The sequence below is a fragment of the Pogona vitticeps genome, chromosome 2 (assembly GCF_051106095.1).
Source record: "Pogona vitticeps strain Pit_001003342236 chromosome 2, PviZW2.1, whole genome shotgun sequence".
Lineage (NCBI taxonomy): Eukaryota > Metazoa > Chordata > Lepidosauria > Squamata > Agamidae > Pogona > Pogona vitticeps.
The window spans coordinates 15,263,392-15,280,397 of record NC_135784.1 but is presented as its reverse complement, the minus strand read 5'-3'; the positions used below and the strand labels follow the sequence as shown (position 1 = coordinate 15,280,397).

At 46.0% G+C, this 17,006-nt stretch overlaps 2 protein-coding genes across 13 annotated transcripts in view; both read right to left on the bottom strand.

The window, feature by feature from the left end:
- Positions 1 to 17,006, bottom strand: part of LOC110071154 (uncharacterized) — an 83,838-nt gene that overhangs the window by 33,345 nt on the left and 33,487 nt on the right. For 8 of the 12 annotated variants that reach the window (XM_078387428.1, XM_078387430.1, XM_078387431.1 and 5 more), the window contains one exon: positions 11,186 to 13,063. In XM_078387428.1, the coding sequence (XP_078243554.1) occupies positions 12,847 to 13,063 (217 nt within the window). In that variant the 3' untranslated portion in view covers positions 11,186 to 12,846. The other 4 variants (XM_078387437.1, XM_078387436.1, XM_078387441.1 and 1 more) reach the window with 4 other exon arrangements.
- Positions 4,180 to 10,217, bottom strand: LOC110070753 (uncharacterized). Its single transcript, XM_020778470.3, has 6 exons — positions 10,148 to 10,217; positions 7,668 to 8,105; positions 7,353 to 7,470; positions 6,993 to 7,075; positions 6,656 to 6,785; positions 4,180 to 6,230 (listed from the first exon to the last, which is right to left on the bottom strand). The coding sequence occupies exons 2-6, from the start codon at positions 8,028 to 8,030 to the stop codon at positions 5,113 to 5,115; spliced, it is 1,812 nt and encodes a 603-aa protein (XP_020634129.3). The 5' UTR covers positions 8,031 to 8,105; positions 10,148 to 10,217; the 3' UTR covers positions 4,180 to 5,112.

The following is a 17,006-nucleotide window of genomic DNA, read 5'->3' as shown; positions in this document are numbered from 1 at the left end:
AAAAAAGACGCCGGACCACCGAGGCGGAAACAGGAAGTGGACTGTCACCATGGCGTTTTGCCTTCTTTTCCCCCCCGTGACGCTCTGGGGCTCGCTAGTCAGTGGTTTTTAACTCTTTTCGTAAAAAGAAGCTTTTCAGCGGAACACGGTGGCCAGAAACATCATCCCACTTGCAGGGGTGTAAAATTGACTGGAGGCCTCTGCCAGACCGTTGCCCCGGATCGTGGCTGCGCTTGGAAAGCCCGTCTTGCCTTTCATTCAATGCGAGAATTGGCTCCACTTGGGCCTGGTCTGCCTTCTGAAGCCGAACCATCTGTAATTCTCCACAAGCCGAGAAGCTAAAATCCCAATAAGTCATAGAAAGTCCCGGTTAGGGACGTCCTCCGAGCCTTACCATGGCAATCACAAGGAAATAAAAGCTATGTTTTATTATAAATCTTCCAGGGTCCAACAATTTTTGTTAATGTACTTTTTTTTTTGGAGGTGCCCCCAAAAGATGGGAGAAGCCATTAACACCTTGAACATCTCTCCCTGGGTTTCCTGACACCGGGACACCTCCAGAACTGGGCTTGGAAAAGTTCCTCCCTTCTCCCATTATCTCTTGACTACAATGCCCAGCAGCCTTCACCAGCAAAGATGGAGGTATCCTGGCCTGAAACCTGCCACCTTCATTCTGGCCTAAAGAGTTCCACCTCAACCAGTAGACCATGTCTAGATGGGCGGCATATAAATGCAATAAACAAACAAACAAACCACCTCCTGCTCTGGTCGGCTTGGCTCACTTTCCCAGGGCCCCGAGCTTCCTTTCTGGGCTTGCTTTTCATAATGGCACGTCTTTCTCCTCCAGCAAAGGAACATGAGCATTGCTGAGACGAATCAGACCAAACGGTCTCCCCATCTCCTTTAGCAACCTGTTCGCAGGACAGGCAGAGCTTGTCAAAATGTGACATTTTGTATGAGCAAAGGGTTAAAATACTTGAGGATGTCGCTCAAAGCTCTTCGGAAAAAGTCAGAAAATTAAGCAAAGAGTTTCTTGGAGCAAACAGCCATTTGTTTCGAGCTCACTTCTGCGGCCCCAGCTAGAGGAACTTAATTTAAAAAAAATTCAAAACCGCGCAACAGTGAAATGGTGGAACTTGCCATGATAAGACAAACTCTTGGTCATCCACAGGAAAGGCTTTGGGATGGGAACCCGCAAAGGCAGATGCAGGCTATCCCTCTCCTAGGATGATCAGCTAGCAAAGGGCACATTCAGAGCTTTGAAACATACATTTTTGGGCAACAATTCCCTGAGTCCCCTGGGAAATGTAACCCAAAACAGGATCAGTCACAAGCCCTGATGATTTCCGAAACAAGAGAGGGTTATGGAAATGGGTGGCAAAAGAACAATCATCACCCTTTTGGCCAAAGCTGCGTGCCAAGTGTTTGTGATAATTCCACGGAGAAAGCAATTTTGTACACTCTCAAAGTCCTGCTTGCCTTTTTAAAAAACTAAATCCACATATATGTGGTTTAGATATCATGTTATGCAAAGAAGTAATGTAGATTGACAAAGCTTGTAGAATTAGGGAGACTGATGATGTATATGTGGGTGTCTAGACACCCACTTGCCTCACCAGGAAGGAAACAACGTTTTATTCTTGTCCTCTGAAGAGAGATGGAGCTTTTAAATGACACCTTGATACCCAACTGAACTTAGATATGGCTGATGTGGTTATCTGACCTCACAATGAAATGAGCCCTAAAAGGGAAAAATGACAGCTGTGATGGACCAACAGCAACCAAGTTACCAAGGAATGTTATAACTCTTATAGTGTTGTGAGGACCTTGTTCAAGTGAATCCACTTCACCTTGACAAGCTTTCTGGGGCAACTATAGGCAGGAGGTGAGTAAATCATCTGCTTTCCTGCTCCCAGCAGCTAGAGATGGTTTTACTCCCATCCAAGCTGACAGTCATCGTTATTTTTTGAGTCAAGAATTCCACCATTTCCGGTGCAGTGTGTGAAAAAGGACTTCCTTAAGTCTTAAATGATTCTCTCATGATTCAGTCACACCTGGTAATTACAGGCTTTGGCCCTGTGAACAAGGAAGAAAATGTTTGTAGGGTGGGAACCGATTTGTGGTAATGCCTTTCATCATTTTGTGGAATAAATCACTTTCTCCGGAGAGATGGACAACAAGGTAATTTCACAAAATTAACTTGATCTAAAAGTCTTTTAAATGAATGTTTCCTTATGTTTATTATCTGGCATCCAACCCTAAACCAGTGCTTGCTACCCCATTTTTTTGAACAATCGCTAAGACTGGGGCCTTCATTACACTTGTCCAGAGCCATATTAAGATGTAAGGTATCAGGAAAGCATTTACTAATGCTGGCAGTATAGTAGTCCAAATTGCAGAATGTATAAGGTAAGTTTTGTATATCAAATATCGTAACAATTTAAAAATCAGTTCGTTTTCTTTTAAATAGTCTTTTCTCACAGGATGTATCCAAGTTGGAACATTTCTTTCACATCTGGCTGACCATTATATATAGAATTCATCTAGGGTGTCCTTGGCCTGCTTATTTAAAGAAGTAGTCCCCAACCTTGGGCCTCCAGATGTTTTTGGACTACAACTCCCAGAAGCCTTCACCACTTCTGTTGGCCAGGATTTCTAGGAGTTGAAGTCTAAGAACATCTGGAAGCCCAAGGTTGGGGATCACTTAAAGGATATCCTGCCTCCATTAATCGAGGCTTTCTTCAGAAGGAAAATGCAGGAATGGCTACATGTTTCCATCCCCTGTAGAGAATGGCTGTTACTCATAATACACTGGGCTTAGCTAGACCACAAGGTATAAAGAAAGTACACGGGCTACTTTAGGACATTAATACATTTGCTAGAGTCCAGGACGTGTGGGTCTACCATAAGAGTTACAAGGGGGAAGAATCTCCTCACACTCATATACAGTGGTGCCTCACACAACGATGTTAATTGGTTCCAAAAAAATCAACGTTGTGTGAAACATCGTTCTGTAAAACACCATTTCCCATAGGAATGCATTGAAAACCGGTTAATCCGTTCCAATTGGAACGGATTGCCATCGCTGAGTGAAAATCCCCATAGGAAACATCGCTGTGTGAAACAATGTTTCCTTCATTGCAATGTATTGAAGCCGACTCAATACATTTCAATGGCTTTGCGAAGTCCTTTTTCGCTCCTGTAAAAGTGTCTTACAATGTTTGGAAGCTGTTTTAAATGATTGCAATGGTTAGTCCACCTCCTGAAACCTATGCAAACTGATTTTGGTGATGTTCTGACACTTCGTTAATTTATGATGATTTTTTGTTTTTTCCATTGGAAACCATTAGACAGACCATCCAATGGTTTCCAATGGAGAAAATTCAAAAAAATCATCATAAATTAACGAAGTGTCAGAACAACACTAAAATCAGTTTGCATAGGCTTCAGGAGGTGGACTAACCATTGCAATCATTTAAAACAGCTTCCAAACATTGTAAGATCCTTTTACAGGAGCGAAAAGGGGAGATCGTTGTGTGAAAATCCCCCATAGGAAACATCACTGTGTGAGGCAGCAAATTTAACAGAAAAAGGCATCGTTGTGTGAATTCATTGTTGTGTGAGGCACTCGTTGTGCGAGGCACCACTGTACGTACGTGGTTCAATATGGGGCTCTAGCCCTGCCCGCCCTTCCACTTCATCTTGACATCCTGTTAGCTCTGCTTCATGACAGTCCCAATGAACACCTGCTGGGCAGCTCAGCCCTCTTGAGGCGGCATCTAAGATGTGTTTTCACACTTCCAAAGGTGGCTCCAGTGGCCAAAATGTGAAGGCCACAAGACTTCATGCAAAGTATAACATGCTAGCTCATGGCTGAACAAATCATCCCTGGAAAAGTTGCAAAGAACAAAAAGATAGATGAAAGTTATCTGAAGGACCCTTGGTTTCACCGGACCGTCCTGCAACATTGGCCAAGACCTGTCCGGCGCTGCTGTAGAAAAGGCGCTGTTGAACTGGAAAAGAGCGAGAAGAAGAGATACTCAAGGAGCTGGGAGTACTTTCCCAAAAAAGAAAAGTGATTGTTCTGATGCTCTTGGATTCAAGCAAAAGAAAAGACGGGACGGTGAAAAGAATGTAACAGACCACAGAAATAATAAACATAGGATATACCCTACCTGCTTTCATTACACTGACACATATATTTCCCTCTCAAGATCTGGACAGAACATAATTCTATCTCTCTCAAGTATGTTACACACTTGTAATGCTCAGCCTATGGAAAAAGATCTACAATATTCTCAGCTATGAGCATTACAGTGGAACCTCGACTTACAAACTTAATCCGTATTGGAACGGTGTTCGTATGTCGAAACATTCGTAAGTCGAAGCAAAATTTCCCATAGGAATGCATTGAAAACCATTTAGACTGTTCTGGCTGTTTTTGGTTCTTCTGTAGAGGCGCAGTTCGCAAGTAGAGGCATTAGTTCGCATAGGAAGTAATGCAAAGCCGGTTAATCCGTACTCTTCTTCTTTTGGCCTAAGATGAACAGGTAAAAAAAAAAGGGCAGGAAAGGAGGGGAGAGGAGGGAACACCTTCTAAACACAAGACCTTTTAACCCAAGCACCTTTTAAACAAAACGAAGCACATTTTTGCTTTTAAAAAGGGCAGGAGAACACGTTTTAAATAGAACACTTTTTTCTGTTTGTAAGTCGAAGCTCCGTTTGCAACTCGAAGCAAAATTTTGCGAACGGCGCGGTTCATAAGTTGAAATGTTCGTAGGTAGGGACATTCATAAGTCGAGGTTCCACTGTATTTGATTCCTTATAAAGTGCATTTCCTGCCCAGAGGTGGCCCCACACTTCAAGAACTGCCACACCATCACTGTCTCTCTCTGTGGATTCTGCTGTGAATTGTGCACACTGATTGAAGCACAGTCCTAGTTCCAGGCGTGGTTTCTCCCCTGTGTGGATCCTCATATGGGAGACAAGGTGTGAAATCTGCGTAAATGTCTTTCCTCACTCAAAACACAATAGTTTCTTCCTCTGCATGAACTGCTGCAAGACCACAAAAACCTGCACCCTGAGGGAAAATATTCTCAACACTGAAAGCCTTTAAACAATCTCTCCCGTATGGATCCTCATATGGGAACGAAGTCCACTTTTATCTCTGAAGCTGGTCCCGCATTTGGAGCATTTAAATATCTTCTCCCCTGTGTGGGTTCTCACATGGAAAGCAAGGCTTCGCTTAACACTGTACCTCTTCCCACATTCCGGGCATTCATATGGTTTCTCTCCGGTGTGGATTCTCCGATGGAAACTAAGAGTGTTTCTACAGGCAAAGCTCCTTCCGCATTCCAAGCATGGAAATGGTTTCTCCCCTGTGTGGATCCTCATATGGGAACGGAGGGTGCTTTTATGTCTAAAGCTCTTCCCACATTCAGTGCATTGAAAGGACTTCTCCCCTGTGTGGATTTTTTGATGGGAACTAAGAGTGCTTCTAGCCCTGAAGCTCTTTCCACATTCCAAGCAGGTAAAGGGCTTTGTCCCTGCATGGATCCTCATATGGGACTCAAGACTGCGCTTGTGGCCAAACCTGTTCCCACATTCTGGACATTCAAAGGGTTTCTCCCCTGTGTGGATCCTCATATGTTCAACAAGGTGTGTTCTCTGACTGAAGCACTTTCCACATTTTGGGCATGGAAATGGTTTCATTCCAGCGAGCAGTCCCATATAGTGAGGGAGGCTTGTGCTGTGGCTGAACTTCTTCCCACAATCTGGGCATTCAAAGGGTTTCTCCCCTGTCTGGAGTCTCATATGAGAAGTATGGTCTGTGCTCTGACCGACGCCCTTTTCACACTCCGTGTGTCTAAATGGTTCCTCTCGTCTCTGCATCGTCAGCTCTCTTTCCAAGGATGAAGCACCACAAAAATCCTCACGGTATTCTGAGCGTTCCATCGTTTTCCTCTCTCGGCGGATCTCCCAGGCAGCATTTAGACTCGCCTGGCAGTGAGAGCTTTCTTTGCACACGGAGAACTTCTGACATTCATTGCTTTGATCTGTTTCTCCCCGGAGAGAGATTTCATGAAAACTGCCATACGGAAAAGGAAAAGATTCATCCTTCTTCTCTACAGTTTCAGTCTTTATTTCCTGGGTTTTCTTCCCCTCAGCACATTTTCCTAGACATATTTGATGCTGTTCTTCCTTAGACCTCCTCTCTCCCACCTCACCAGCTGAAAGAAAAGAAAAACGTGGCTTTAACGGGAAATAAAACTGTAAACTAACTGAACCACAATTAAGCAGAAAGACCTTCGACTCCAGACTCAAACACCCCAGGGAAGAAAGCATTGGGGTGGTATAGAATTGTGACATACGTACTTTGATATTTGTGTGTTGTTCATAAATTGGTTTCATCAGCTGGACTTTATCACAAAGCCTTGAAAATCAACACACTTATGGCACCATGACTTTTTGCAGCTGCAGTCGCCATCGGACACAACGTCATTGTGGATTTCAAATAACAGAAGCTGGTAGTGAGGCAAATTCACCACAATACTTTCCTTGCTATTTCATCTGGCATCTTATTCTTCCTGGAAGAGACTCACACAGCTCTACCTCTCTGAAAATGGCTGCAAAGGAAAGGGAAAGGAAAGCTTACCCAGGAACACTGCATGGGCCAAATTCTCCTCCATGACTTCCCTGTACAGAGCTCTTTGGACCGGATCCAGCAGCGCCAACTCCTCCTCCGTGAAAGACACAGCCAGTTCCTCAAAAGCGTCTGCAACCTGCTGGAAAAGGAAACTCCTTTCTCTCATCGGTATCATAAGCGTTCCGCCTTTTTAAAGTGCATTCCAGAAGAAAACGGATGCCGACGAACATCACTCGACCATTAGCTTATCATTTCCCCCTGGTTCCCTCACCATTATCTGTGACAAAAGCAGGTTCAATGGGGAAGTTTATTTCAGGGTCCCCCTTCTTCCTCTATTTCCTCCTACCTGTCCTGACTGTAGGGGCAGAGTTTCCATTCCTCCACAAAGAAATGATGAGCCAGGATCTGTCCTCATCATGTTTCCAGGTTCTGCCAGGGAGATCAAGGGGTGGAAAGATATTTCAGTTTCATAAGCATTTCATTTCTTAAATTTATTTAAAAAGTCATTGATTGATTGATTGATTGATTGATTGACTGATTGATTGGATTTCTATCCCACCCATCTAGACCAAAGGTCATTCGTCTGGTTTTGATTTACAAAAGGTTAATCGTCTACATGAGCACAGGGGATCTAAAATACCATCAACACAGGGCGAGATACAAGAAAGAGGGAGTCTTAAGCACAACAGGCTGACGAGCGTCTTACCTAACAAGGCAGCTCCTCCATCCTTCTCCTCTGTATTTTTCAGGAGGAGAGACTCTTGTGCTGAGTCCGATGGAGCATCCATCGCCTGAGAGAAGCCAGAGAAGAATCCTGAAAACACCTGCAGACAAAACAAAATAAGGACAATCAACACAAGACTGAAGAAAGAAATTAAATAATAAATGGTACAGGAAAAGCTCTCAGCATTAAGAAAGAGGGGCATGTATAGATAGGATGATTTCTATAAAAGGGTGAGCACTTTTGGTTGTTGTGGGTTTTTCGGGCACTTTCTTGGCCCCTCAAGAAAAGAACTCTCACCAGCTCCTCTTCCTGCTTCTTCTCCACTCTCTGGCTCAGGAGGAAACCTTCCGCCAGGGACACAGCCTGGGAAGTGGATTCCGGCTTGCACTCTCTGACCCAGATCCCCATCTCTGGTGGGAGGATGGTCAGGAATTGTTCGAGGACGATCATGTCCAGCATCTCAGCCTTGGTGTGTTTTTCTGGCTTTAGCCACTGACGGCAGAGACAGTGGAGTTGGCAGCAAACCGCCCGGGGGCCTCCATCCTTTTGGTAGCAGAAGTCTCGGAAATTCTGGCGCTGAACCTCTGGGCTGAGGAAGTCCCCATGGAAATTAGTCTGTGCTGTTCTTTCCAGGTATTTCTCTTTGCTCCAAACCTCCATGTCATCGGGCTTTTTATCAGCTTCAGCACCAGCCGAGTCTCCTCCAAACCACAGGAACGTAACAGAACGAAGACTCTACCAAAGACATATAATTGTTATAACCGTTAAAGAAGGCACCTTTGCCTCTTCTGTTGACAGCCAGAAGCCCCTACCCTGAAAGGACTTTAGCACACAAATATTTTTGCTCAGCTGGAGAATGACATTACCCAAGCTCTCTTGAGGTCTCTGCCAAGTGAATGAGTGGAATTGAAACAGCTTATGAAACCGAAAGCAGTAAGAATCTGCATTAAAAGGGTGAGAGAAAACCTGTACTGCTATAATTAGTAGATTCCATAAAGCAAAGTGTGCTGCTTATGTACTGCCTCATAGCACTTAAAGCACTCTCGGGGCAGTTTACAAGTTAATTACGCAAGCTGCACATTGTATCCCCCCCACAAGTTGGGTACTCAATCTACTGACCTCAGAAGGATGGAAGGCTCAAGCCAACTAGATCGGATTGAGCCCAGGTTCTAAGCAGAGTTTAGCTGCACTACTGCAGTTAAACCATTGTGCTACAAGGCTATAACACTGTGAAACACTGAAGACAAGAAAAAAAGACAGTATATAGGAAACACTGACTCAAAAGTCAATAAACGAAGCCACGGGCTCCAGTTTATAAAATCTTAGTAGGGGCTTGATGCATATTACAAGTTTCATTGGCAGAGGGATCTGTATGAGTGCATAAGAATGTCTCTGCCCATAAGAAGCATACAGTTTCCATAGGAAGCTGGAACATGCTCATGGAAACACAGTCTTCCTGGTTTTCATTGTGGGCAGGAAGGGAAACGTTTCATGAGGACTGAAGGGAGATGCTGTAGGGATCATCCTGCCTGGGCTAATGTATAAAGTTGTTTGCATGTACCAATAGGAGTTGTTAGGGGACGGAGCCAGGGAAACTAGAAGGGAGGAGTGAGGCACATGAGAGTAGTTAGATTCGGTTAGTCAGGGAGACAATTAGTGAGATCCTGAGAGAGTCTGAGGTGAGAAGTCAGAGAGGACATGGTTGCTGTATTCTTTGGGCTGGCTGTCCATGCTGTTCAGGTTTTTCTTCCTAACGTTTCGCTAGTCTCTGTGGCAGGCATCTTCAGAGGACAGGAGTCAGAATGATGTACTGTAAATATATGCAATAATTCTGTGAAACGGTGAAGCCGAGAAAAGGGAACAAATGTACAGTATATGGGACTGATTAACTTTAAAGCTAGTTGAGTTTACAAGACCTGATGTGCTTGAGCCAAAGAAGAAGATTCAATAGCCTGGGTGGGGAGGGGCATAAAAAGTATGGGAAACTTCAGGCCTGGCAAGCAGGGAAGCTCCTTGTGGAAGCAAGATTTTGGTGGCCTTCCCTGGGTGTCTGGGAGGAACTGGCTGGAGACCCCTTTCTTCTTTCTCCAAAAGCCCCACTGCCTCCGCGCCTCCCCCCCTTTCTCTTCTTAATTATCTGTCTCCAAAAGGATATTAACCGACTCATCAAATTTCACCCAACCCCCTCCCCCCCAAAAGCTAACACTGGAGCTTCTCTGAAGGCCCTGCAAGGGCATCATCCGCCGCCTGAGATGTCCCTCAAACAAAACCCAGCCGGAGCCCTTCTAGAGACCAGCTTCTCGCTTAGGTTGGGGCTCTTTGGCCGGACCCCCCCCCTTCCCGTTCCCAGCCCGCAGAAAAGTCCTCCTCCTCCTCCTCCTCCTCCCAGCCCCCCCAGTGGGTTTCCAACCATCCCAGTTCGGAGTGATGGGGGTGGAATCCATGGGGAGGGATCGCCTTCACAGGCTGGAAGGAGGAGGAGGTGGGTTTTTTTTGGGGGGGGGGCGATCCTCAGAGGAGGCTCACCGGCCCCGATCCCATAGGGAAGGAAGGAAGGAGGGAGGGGATCGTGGCTCTTCCAGGGACTTCCTCCTTCCAGCCGAGGCTCCCTTCCTCCGGGCTCTGCTGCCCCTCGACACCGTCCTCCAGCCTTCCCCCCCCCAAGAACCGAGCCGCCCTTCCTTCTCCAGGCGCTGCCCCGCCGCCTCCCTCCCTCCCTCCCTCCTTCCCCGGCTCCGGAGCTCACCCTCTTCCCGGACTTCCAAAGAAGGACCTACCCGGAACTCCCGCGACGAGACTTGCAGGCGGGAAGGGGGGGAAAAGGCACCGGACCTCCGAGGCGGAAACAGGAAGGGGACCTTCTGCCCCAGTCCATCCTTTTTGACGCTCTGGGACTTGCTAGTCGATGGTTTTAACCCTTTGGGAGAGAAACAGCGCCTCCCACGCACAAAGGTTGCAGCATCATCCTCTTTCTTGGTTTACCTTTTATTGGATGTTCTTTTCATCCGAAAGAAACTTAAAGTGGGTACATGCTGTACTTTGCAAGCCCATCTTCGTTTTAATTTAATAGTACAATCTTTTCCACTGTGAGAGGGTATTGTCTTTTGTGGGGGGTTTTTGTGAGCACCCTCAAGGCTCGTATGTGAAAAGGGGGAAATGTATAATTGGAATTACAACAACACCATGAACAACAACCTTTGAGCTGCAGAGGTGGAAGAGATCCTATGGATCATCAAGTCCAGCCCCTGTCAAGGAGGCACAAGTGAGGAATCGAACTCCCGACTTCTGGATCTACAGCCAGAGACCAAAACCACTGAGCTATCCAGTACTTATCATTATCATCCTCTTGGAACTGCAGAACTGGAAGGATCATGGATCATGATGGATCATTGGAGTCCTGGTCCTGTCAAGGAGGCCTAGAGTGGGAATCGAACATCCATTGTCTGGCTCCGAAGCCAGAGAGCTAACTATCCACTCAACTGTCCATCAGTTCAGTACAGTACTTTATTAATAAGGTTTTATTTTTAGGTGGGTTTCTTCACGTTGCTCAAAGATAATAACAACCAGCACCCTGGGTGGGGAGCAATTAACCCTTGGAGATCTGTTATCAAAGCCCTCCACATGTGATCTCTTCTGTTTCCACAATGGATGGTGAAACCGCTTTTGGGGGTGGGGGATTGTCACACACCCCTAGTCCCCCCGTTTGTTCTTCCACACAACCCAGGTTCACTTTCGGGGTATGACATTTACTTCTCAACCCTTTCTGCTGCCACCAGTTATTTCTCAATGTATCATATATCACTCTTCAATCAGTGTTATTCAATTAAACAATGTTTATTAAAGTGTTCATAAGTAAATCATGTAAAGTAAATCACAGATGGTCTTATTTCATTTATTCAATCAACTGTGCTTTGGTAACATTTATATTTGCTTAGGTAGAATCATGTTGCTTAGGGACATGGTGGCGCTGCGGGCTAAACCACAGAAGCCTGTGCTGCAGGGTCAGAAGACCAAGCAGTCGTAATATCGAATCCACGCGACGGAGTGAGCGCCCGTCGCTTGTCCCACCTCCCGCCAACCTAGCGGTTCAAAAGCATGCAAATGCAAGTAGATAAATAGGGACCACCTCGGTGGGAAGGTAACAGCGTTCCGTGTCTAAGTCGCACTGGCCATGTGACCATGGAAGATTGTCTTCGGACAAAAAATGCTGGCTCTACGGCTTGGAAACAGGAATGAGCACTGCCCCCTAGAGTCGAACACGACTGGACAAAAATTGTCAAGGGGAACCTTTACCTTTACCTTAGAATTATGTTAATCTCTGTATTTGTTCATTTCATATCTTGTTCTCTATCTCTCTATTCTTCTCTAACACCAGGCTGGTCCTAACTGCTTAAACTGCTTTTCTCTAACACCAGTCCCTAACTCATCCCTAACTCTTCCCTAACTGCCTCCAAACTCAGACTCTAACTGCAAACTGAATTTTAACTGTCTTCCATTCTCTTATATATCCTTAGTCCCACCTCTTCTGTACAACCATTGGCTCCTGAATCAGGGTTCCATCGTGATGGACACCTGTCCGTCACAGGGATTTAAAAGGAAAACTAAGGAAAAGAGATCAGAGGCCATTATGGATCCTGCTTCGCAGAAACACCGACATGGCTTCAACACTGAAATGCCAAGATTGGATGAGAATGCTGGATTCCCCTGCAGGGCTCCCATCCCTCCTTTTTCAACTAGTTCTTCAAAATAAGGGGATAAGTGATGTGTGCCATTTGGGGTTTTTTTGGGGGGGGGATCTGATTTAAAAGGAAAATGTAAGACCGGAGGTGAGAGCAAAGTGCCTCTCACGGGTGAGTCGTCCCTCTTGCTAAGTGCCGAATAAGAGAGCCAAACCCCGCCAATTCCCCTTCCCAGGAAAATTAGCATGCTTTCTTTCAAACTGATGTTTCCTCAAGTTTATTGCCTGGGCATCCAACTCTAAACCACTGATCTGTACTTCTTTTCAACTACTGCTAATAGTTGGTCCTTTATAACACTCTCAGAAATCACGTATACATGTTTCTATACGCTGCCTCTGATTTCCACTTCGTCTCAACACCACATTTTTTCTCCTTTGTGATAATCCAAGTAAACACCAGCTCTGCACCTCAGCCCTCTTGAGGTGGAGACCAGGACAGCTTTAAATTTCCACATGTGGTCACAGGAGACAAAATGCGAAGGACACAAGACTAAGTGTTGAGTAATATCAAGCCCACACTTCATCATCCTTGGAAAAGTTTCATTGTAACAAATGCAAAATAATATAGATGAAAGTTATCTGAAGGTCCCTTGGATTCACAGGGCCTCCTGCAGCACAGACTAAGACCGAGATCAACTTGTCCGGCGCTGTTGTCGAAAGGGCGCTATTGAAATGGAAAAGGGTAAGAAGGGAGGAGGAAAAAAATCAAAGAGCTGGGGCATTCTTCGAAAAAGGAAATTATCTCGAACTTTTTGGTGTGGAAGGCAAAAAAGGGGGGGAAGAGAGGGGAGGGAGAGGAATGTACGAGACCTGAGAAACAATATAATCGGGAAGCACCCTACCCTCTTTAATTACAAGGATAAATATATTGCCCACTGCCTTACCTCCAAAGAACAAGATTGTAAGTAAATAATCTATGATAATCTTAGAACTGGAGAGCTGGAAGGGACCCAAGGTAAAGGTAAAGATAAAGGTTCCCCTTGACAATTTTTGTCCAGTCGTGTCCGACTCTAGGGGGCGGCGCTCATCCCGCTCTTCAAGCCATAGAGCCAGCGTTTGTCCGAAGACAATCTTTCCATGGTCACATGGCCAGTGTGATTTAGACACGGAACGCTGTTTACCTTCCCAGCGAGATGGTACCTATTTATCTAATCGCATTTGCATGCTTTCGAACCGCTAGGTTGGCGGGAGCTGGGACAAGCGACGGGCGCTCACTCCGTTGCGTGGATTCGATCTTACGACTGCTTGGTCTTCTGACCCTGCAGCACAGGCTTCTGCGGTTTAGCCCACAGCGCCACCACGTCCCCACCATGTCCCTAGGAAGGGACCCTAGGGATCACTAAGTCCAGCCCCAGCCAACGGGAATTCTGGGCTTTTAAAGGGTTTGTCCCCTGTGTGGATTCTTATATGGTGATTAAGTTGTGTCCTCTGACTGAAGCACTTTCCGCATTCCAAACAGGCAAATGGTTTCTCCCCTGTGTGGATTCTCATATGAGGGGCAAGGTTTGTCCTCCGACTGAACATCTTTCCACATTCGAGGCACTGAAAAGGTTTCTCCCCTCTGTGGATTTTAACATGAGAGCGAAAACTCGCCCCTTCATGGAAACACTTCCCACATTCCAAACATACATACGGTTTCTCCCCTGTGTGGATCCTCCTATGGGAGCGAAGGGTGCTTCTATGCCTGTAGCTATTTCCACATTCGGAGCATTTAAAGGACTTCTCCCCCGTGTGGATCCTCATATGAGAGGCGAGGGCTGTGCTGTGACTGAAGCTCTTCCCACATTCTGGGCATTTAAAGGGTTTCTCCCCTGTGTGGATTCTCATGTGGCGAGCAAGTTGCGTCCTCTCATTGAAGCACTTTCCACATTCCACACAGGGAAATGGCTTCTCTCCTGTGTGGATCGTCATATGAAGGGCAAGGTTTCTCCTCCGAGTGAGCATCTTTCCACATTCGAGGCACTGAAAAGGTTTTTCTCCTTTGTGGATTCTCATGTGAGAGCGTAAACTTGCCCCCTGATGGAAACACTTCCCACATTCCAAGCATTTATAGGGTTTCTCCCCTGTGTGGATCCTGACATGGGAGAGAAGGGTGCTTCTATGCCTGTAGCTATTTCCGCATTCGGAGCATTTAAAGGGCTTCTCCCCTGTGTGGATTTTCATGTGGGAAGCAAGGCTTCGGTTGTGACCAAATCTCTTCCCACATTCCGAGCATTCAAACGGTTTCTCCTCCGTGTGGATTCTTCGATGGGAACTGAGAGTGCTTCGACAACCGAAGCTTTTCCCACAATCCATACAGGTGAAGGGTTTCTCCCCTGTGTGGCTCCTCATGTGGTCTGCAAGGTTGCTTCTCCGCTTGAAGCACTTCCCACACTCTGAGCACTGAAACCGTTTCTCCCCTGTCTGGAGTCTCATGTGAGAATTATGGTCTGTACTCTGACTGAGGCCTTTTTCACACTCTGTGTATCTAAATGGTTCCTCTTCTCTCTGCATTGTCAGATCTTTTTCTGGGGATAAACTATCACAAAAATCCTCACTGTATTCTGAGCAGTCTATCATTTTTTTCCCTCGGTGGATCTCCCACTGAGCATTTAGACCAGTCTGGCTGGCGAGACTTTCATTGCCGTTAAGACTTGTGTTGCTTTCATCTATTTCTTTCCGGAAAAAATGTTCAAGAATATTTCCATGTGAGAAAATAAAAGATTCATGCCCCTTCTCTTCGGTTTCAGTTTTATCTGTTTGGCGTTTTCTTTCCTCCGTGACTTTTTCAAAGCATATTTGAAACAGTTCTTCCTTCAACCTGCCTTCAGTTCCCCTTGGAGCTGAAAGAAAACAGAAAAACTGGATGTTCTGAAACAGCCTCAAAACCACCAATTAAATATAAACCACCTTAACCACAATGAAGCTGAAACTTGTCAGAAAGAAGCATCAGGAGGCTATAGAAAGGATAAACCATTTGATATTGTGGAGTTGCTCGTTAAATGGTTTCATCAGTGGAACTTTAATTTATCATGAAGCCTTTAAGACTAACACATCTACTTCAGTGTGAACCCTTGAGTTTGTGTCCACTTCTTTAGACAACCGACCATTTTGGATTGTAGTCCGCAAAAACAGAGAATGAGATAAATTTGACACAAGACTTCTGTTGCTATTTTTTGTGCTGTTTGGGATTTGATCCTTCATGAAAGTGACGAACAATGTGAAAAGGGCTATGAGGGAAAGGAAAGCTTACCCAGAAACACCAGGAGGGCCAAATTCTCCTCCATGACTTCCCAGTGCAGAGCCCTCTGGCTCAGATCCAGCAGCGCCCACTCCTCCTCTGTGAAATACACACCAACGTCCTCAAGAGCGACGGGACCCTGAAACGAAAGGAAGGCTCGTATCCTGACAGATGTCACAAGTGTCCTACCTTTTAAAAGTATACGCCTGAAGAGAATTAAAGTCAGCAATGTTCAGACTGAACCCTTCAATGTCATTGTGAGACTAGAGGCGAGGAGGCAGAAGCCCTCGCCGGAGTGTCGTCCTCCTCTAAGAAAGAAAAGGAGGCACAGACCGACATGCCTGCACCGGTCGTCATGACAGCACATCAGGGTGTAGACACCAGGGACCTAGAGCAGGGGCTGGCCAAGATATCTATAGCCACTCAAACAGGAGCAGAAATGGCGGGAAAAGAAGAAAGGGGCAGAGCCATGGTGGAGGCGGGAATGGTGGATATAAAAGAGGGGGTTGGGAATTAATATGGGTGGAAGACCCATGGACAGGGAAGTGTGAAAAGGTCCGGCTGCCTCAGGAAGAGGCGGATTACAGATGGAGAAGAGGTCAACCACAGCACCCCTCTTACTGGGGGGAAAAGGAAGCCCAGGAGTGGCAACGCCGGTGGCAGGAAGAAAGAGAGGCTGTGGAGAGAGAAGAACAAGAAAAAGCATGGCAGCTGGAGGAGGTCCGCCGGAGAGGGTACTGGCCGGACTGTGGGACTTACTACCCAGGGGAGAACACTCCTTCGACTCAGAGGGGAGAGACGAGGAGACCCTACCCTTGATCGACCCGGGACTAGGCTCAGGGGATCCCGAGGACACTAACCCGTTTGCTAAGGGACCATGGAATGAAACTAGTTATAACCCATTTGAGCAAGATGTTTGGATGCCCTCGTGGGACCCGTTGCCAATGAGAGATATAGCTGACATACGTTTGAGAGTTACGAACCCTGAGTTAAATGTTGCAATAAATACTGATTTTGACTTTATTCCGACTGAGCCTGTAGTCAATCAGGCCCCTTTTGAACCCTCACAGTCATTTCCCCAGACTTCCTCACAGGAATTTGTGGAAAAATAATTTTTTGTGTTCCGCTCAAAGCTTTCTTCCGTTCCAGAGAGAAAATTGGGAGTTCAGGCTCCGATCTCCTGATCTCCCCATTCATTTCCCCCTACCTGTTCCACCTGCATAGGTGCTGTTTCCGCTCCTCCACAAAGGAGAGATGAGCGAGGATCCGTCCCCAGTATGGTTCTAATGTCTGCAAAGGGAGACCAAGGGGTGGAAAGATAATTATTCTTCGTAAACAATTTATCCCTTATCTGTCCAGGAAGAGCCATTCCTGCTATATTATTAACAAAAGCTGACACATCTGTGTGAGTGCAGAGGATCTAAAACTCAACTCATCAAACTGGGGGGGGGGGGAAATATTAAGAAAGCGAACGCAAGAAGATGACACAGATAAACTTCCTACCTTGCACGGCAGATCCTCCGCTCTTTTCCTTTGTATTCTTCAGGCGCAGATGCCTCCTTATTGGGTTTGATGGAGATTCTGGTGCCTTTGGAAAGCCAAAGAAGGATTCTGAAAACTCCTGCATCCAAGAGCAGTATAAGGACAATGAACACAAGAATGAAAAAAACACAATAGC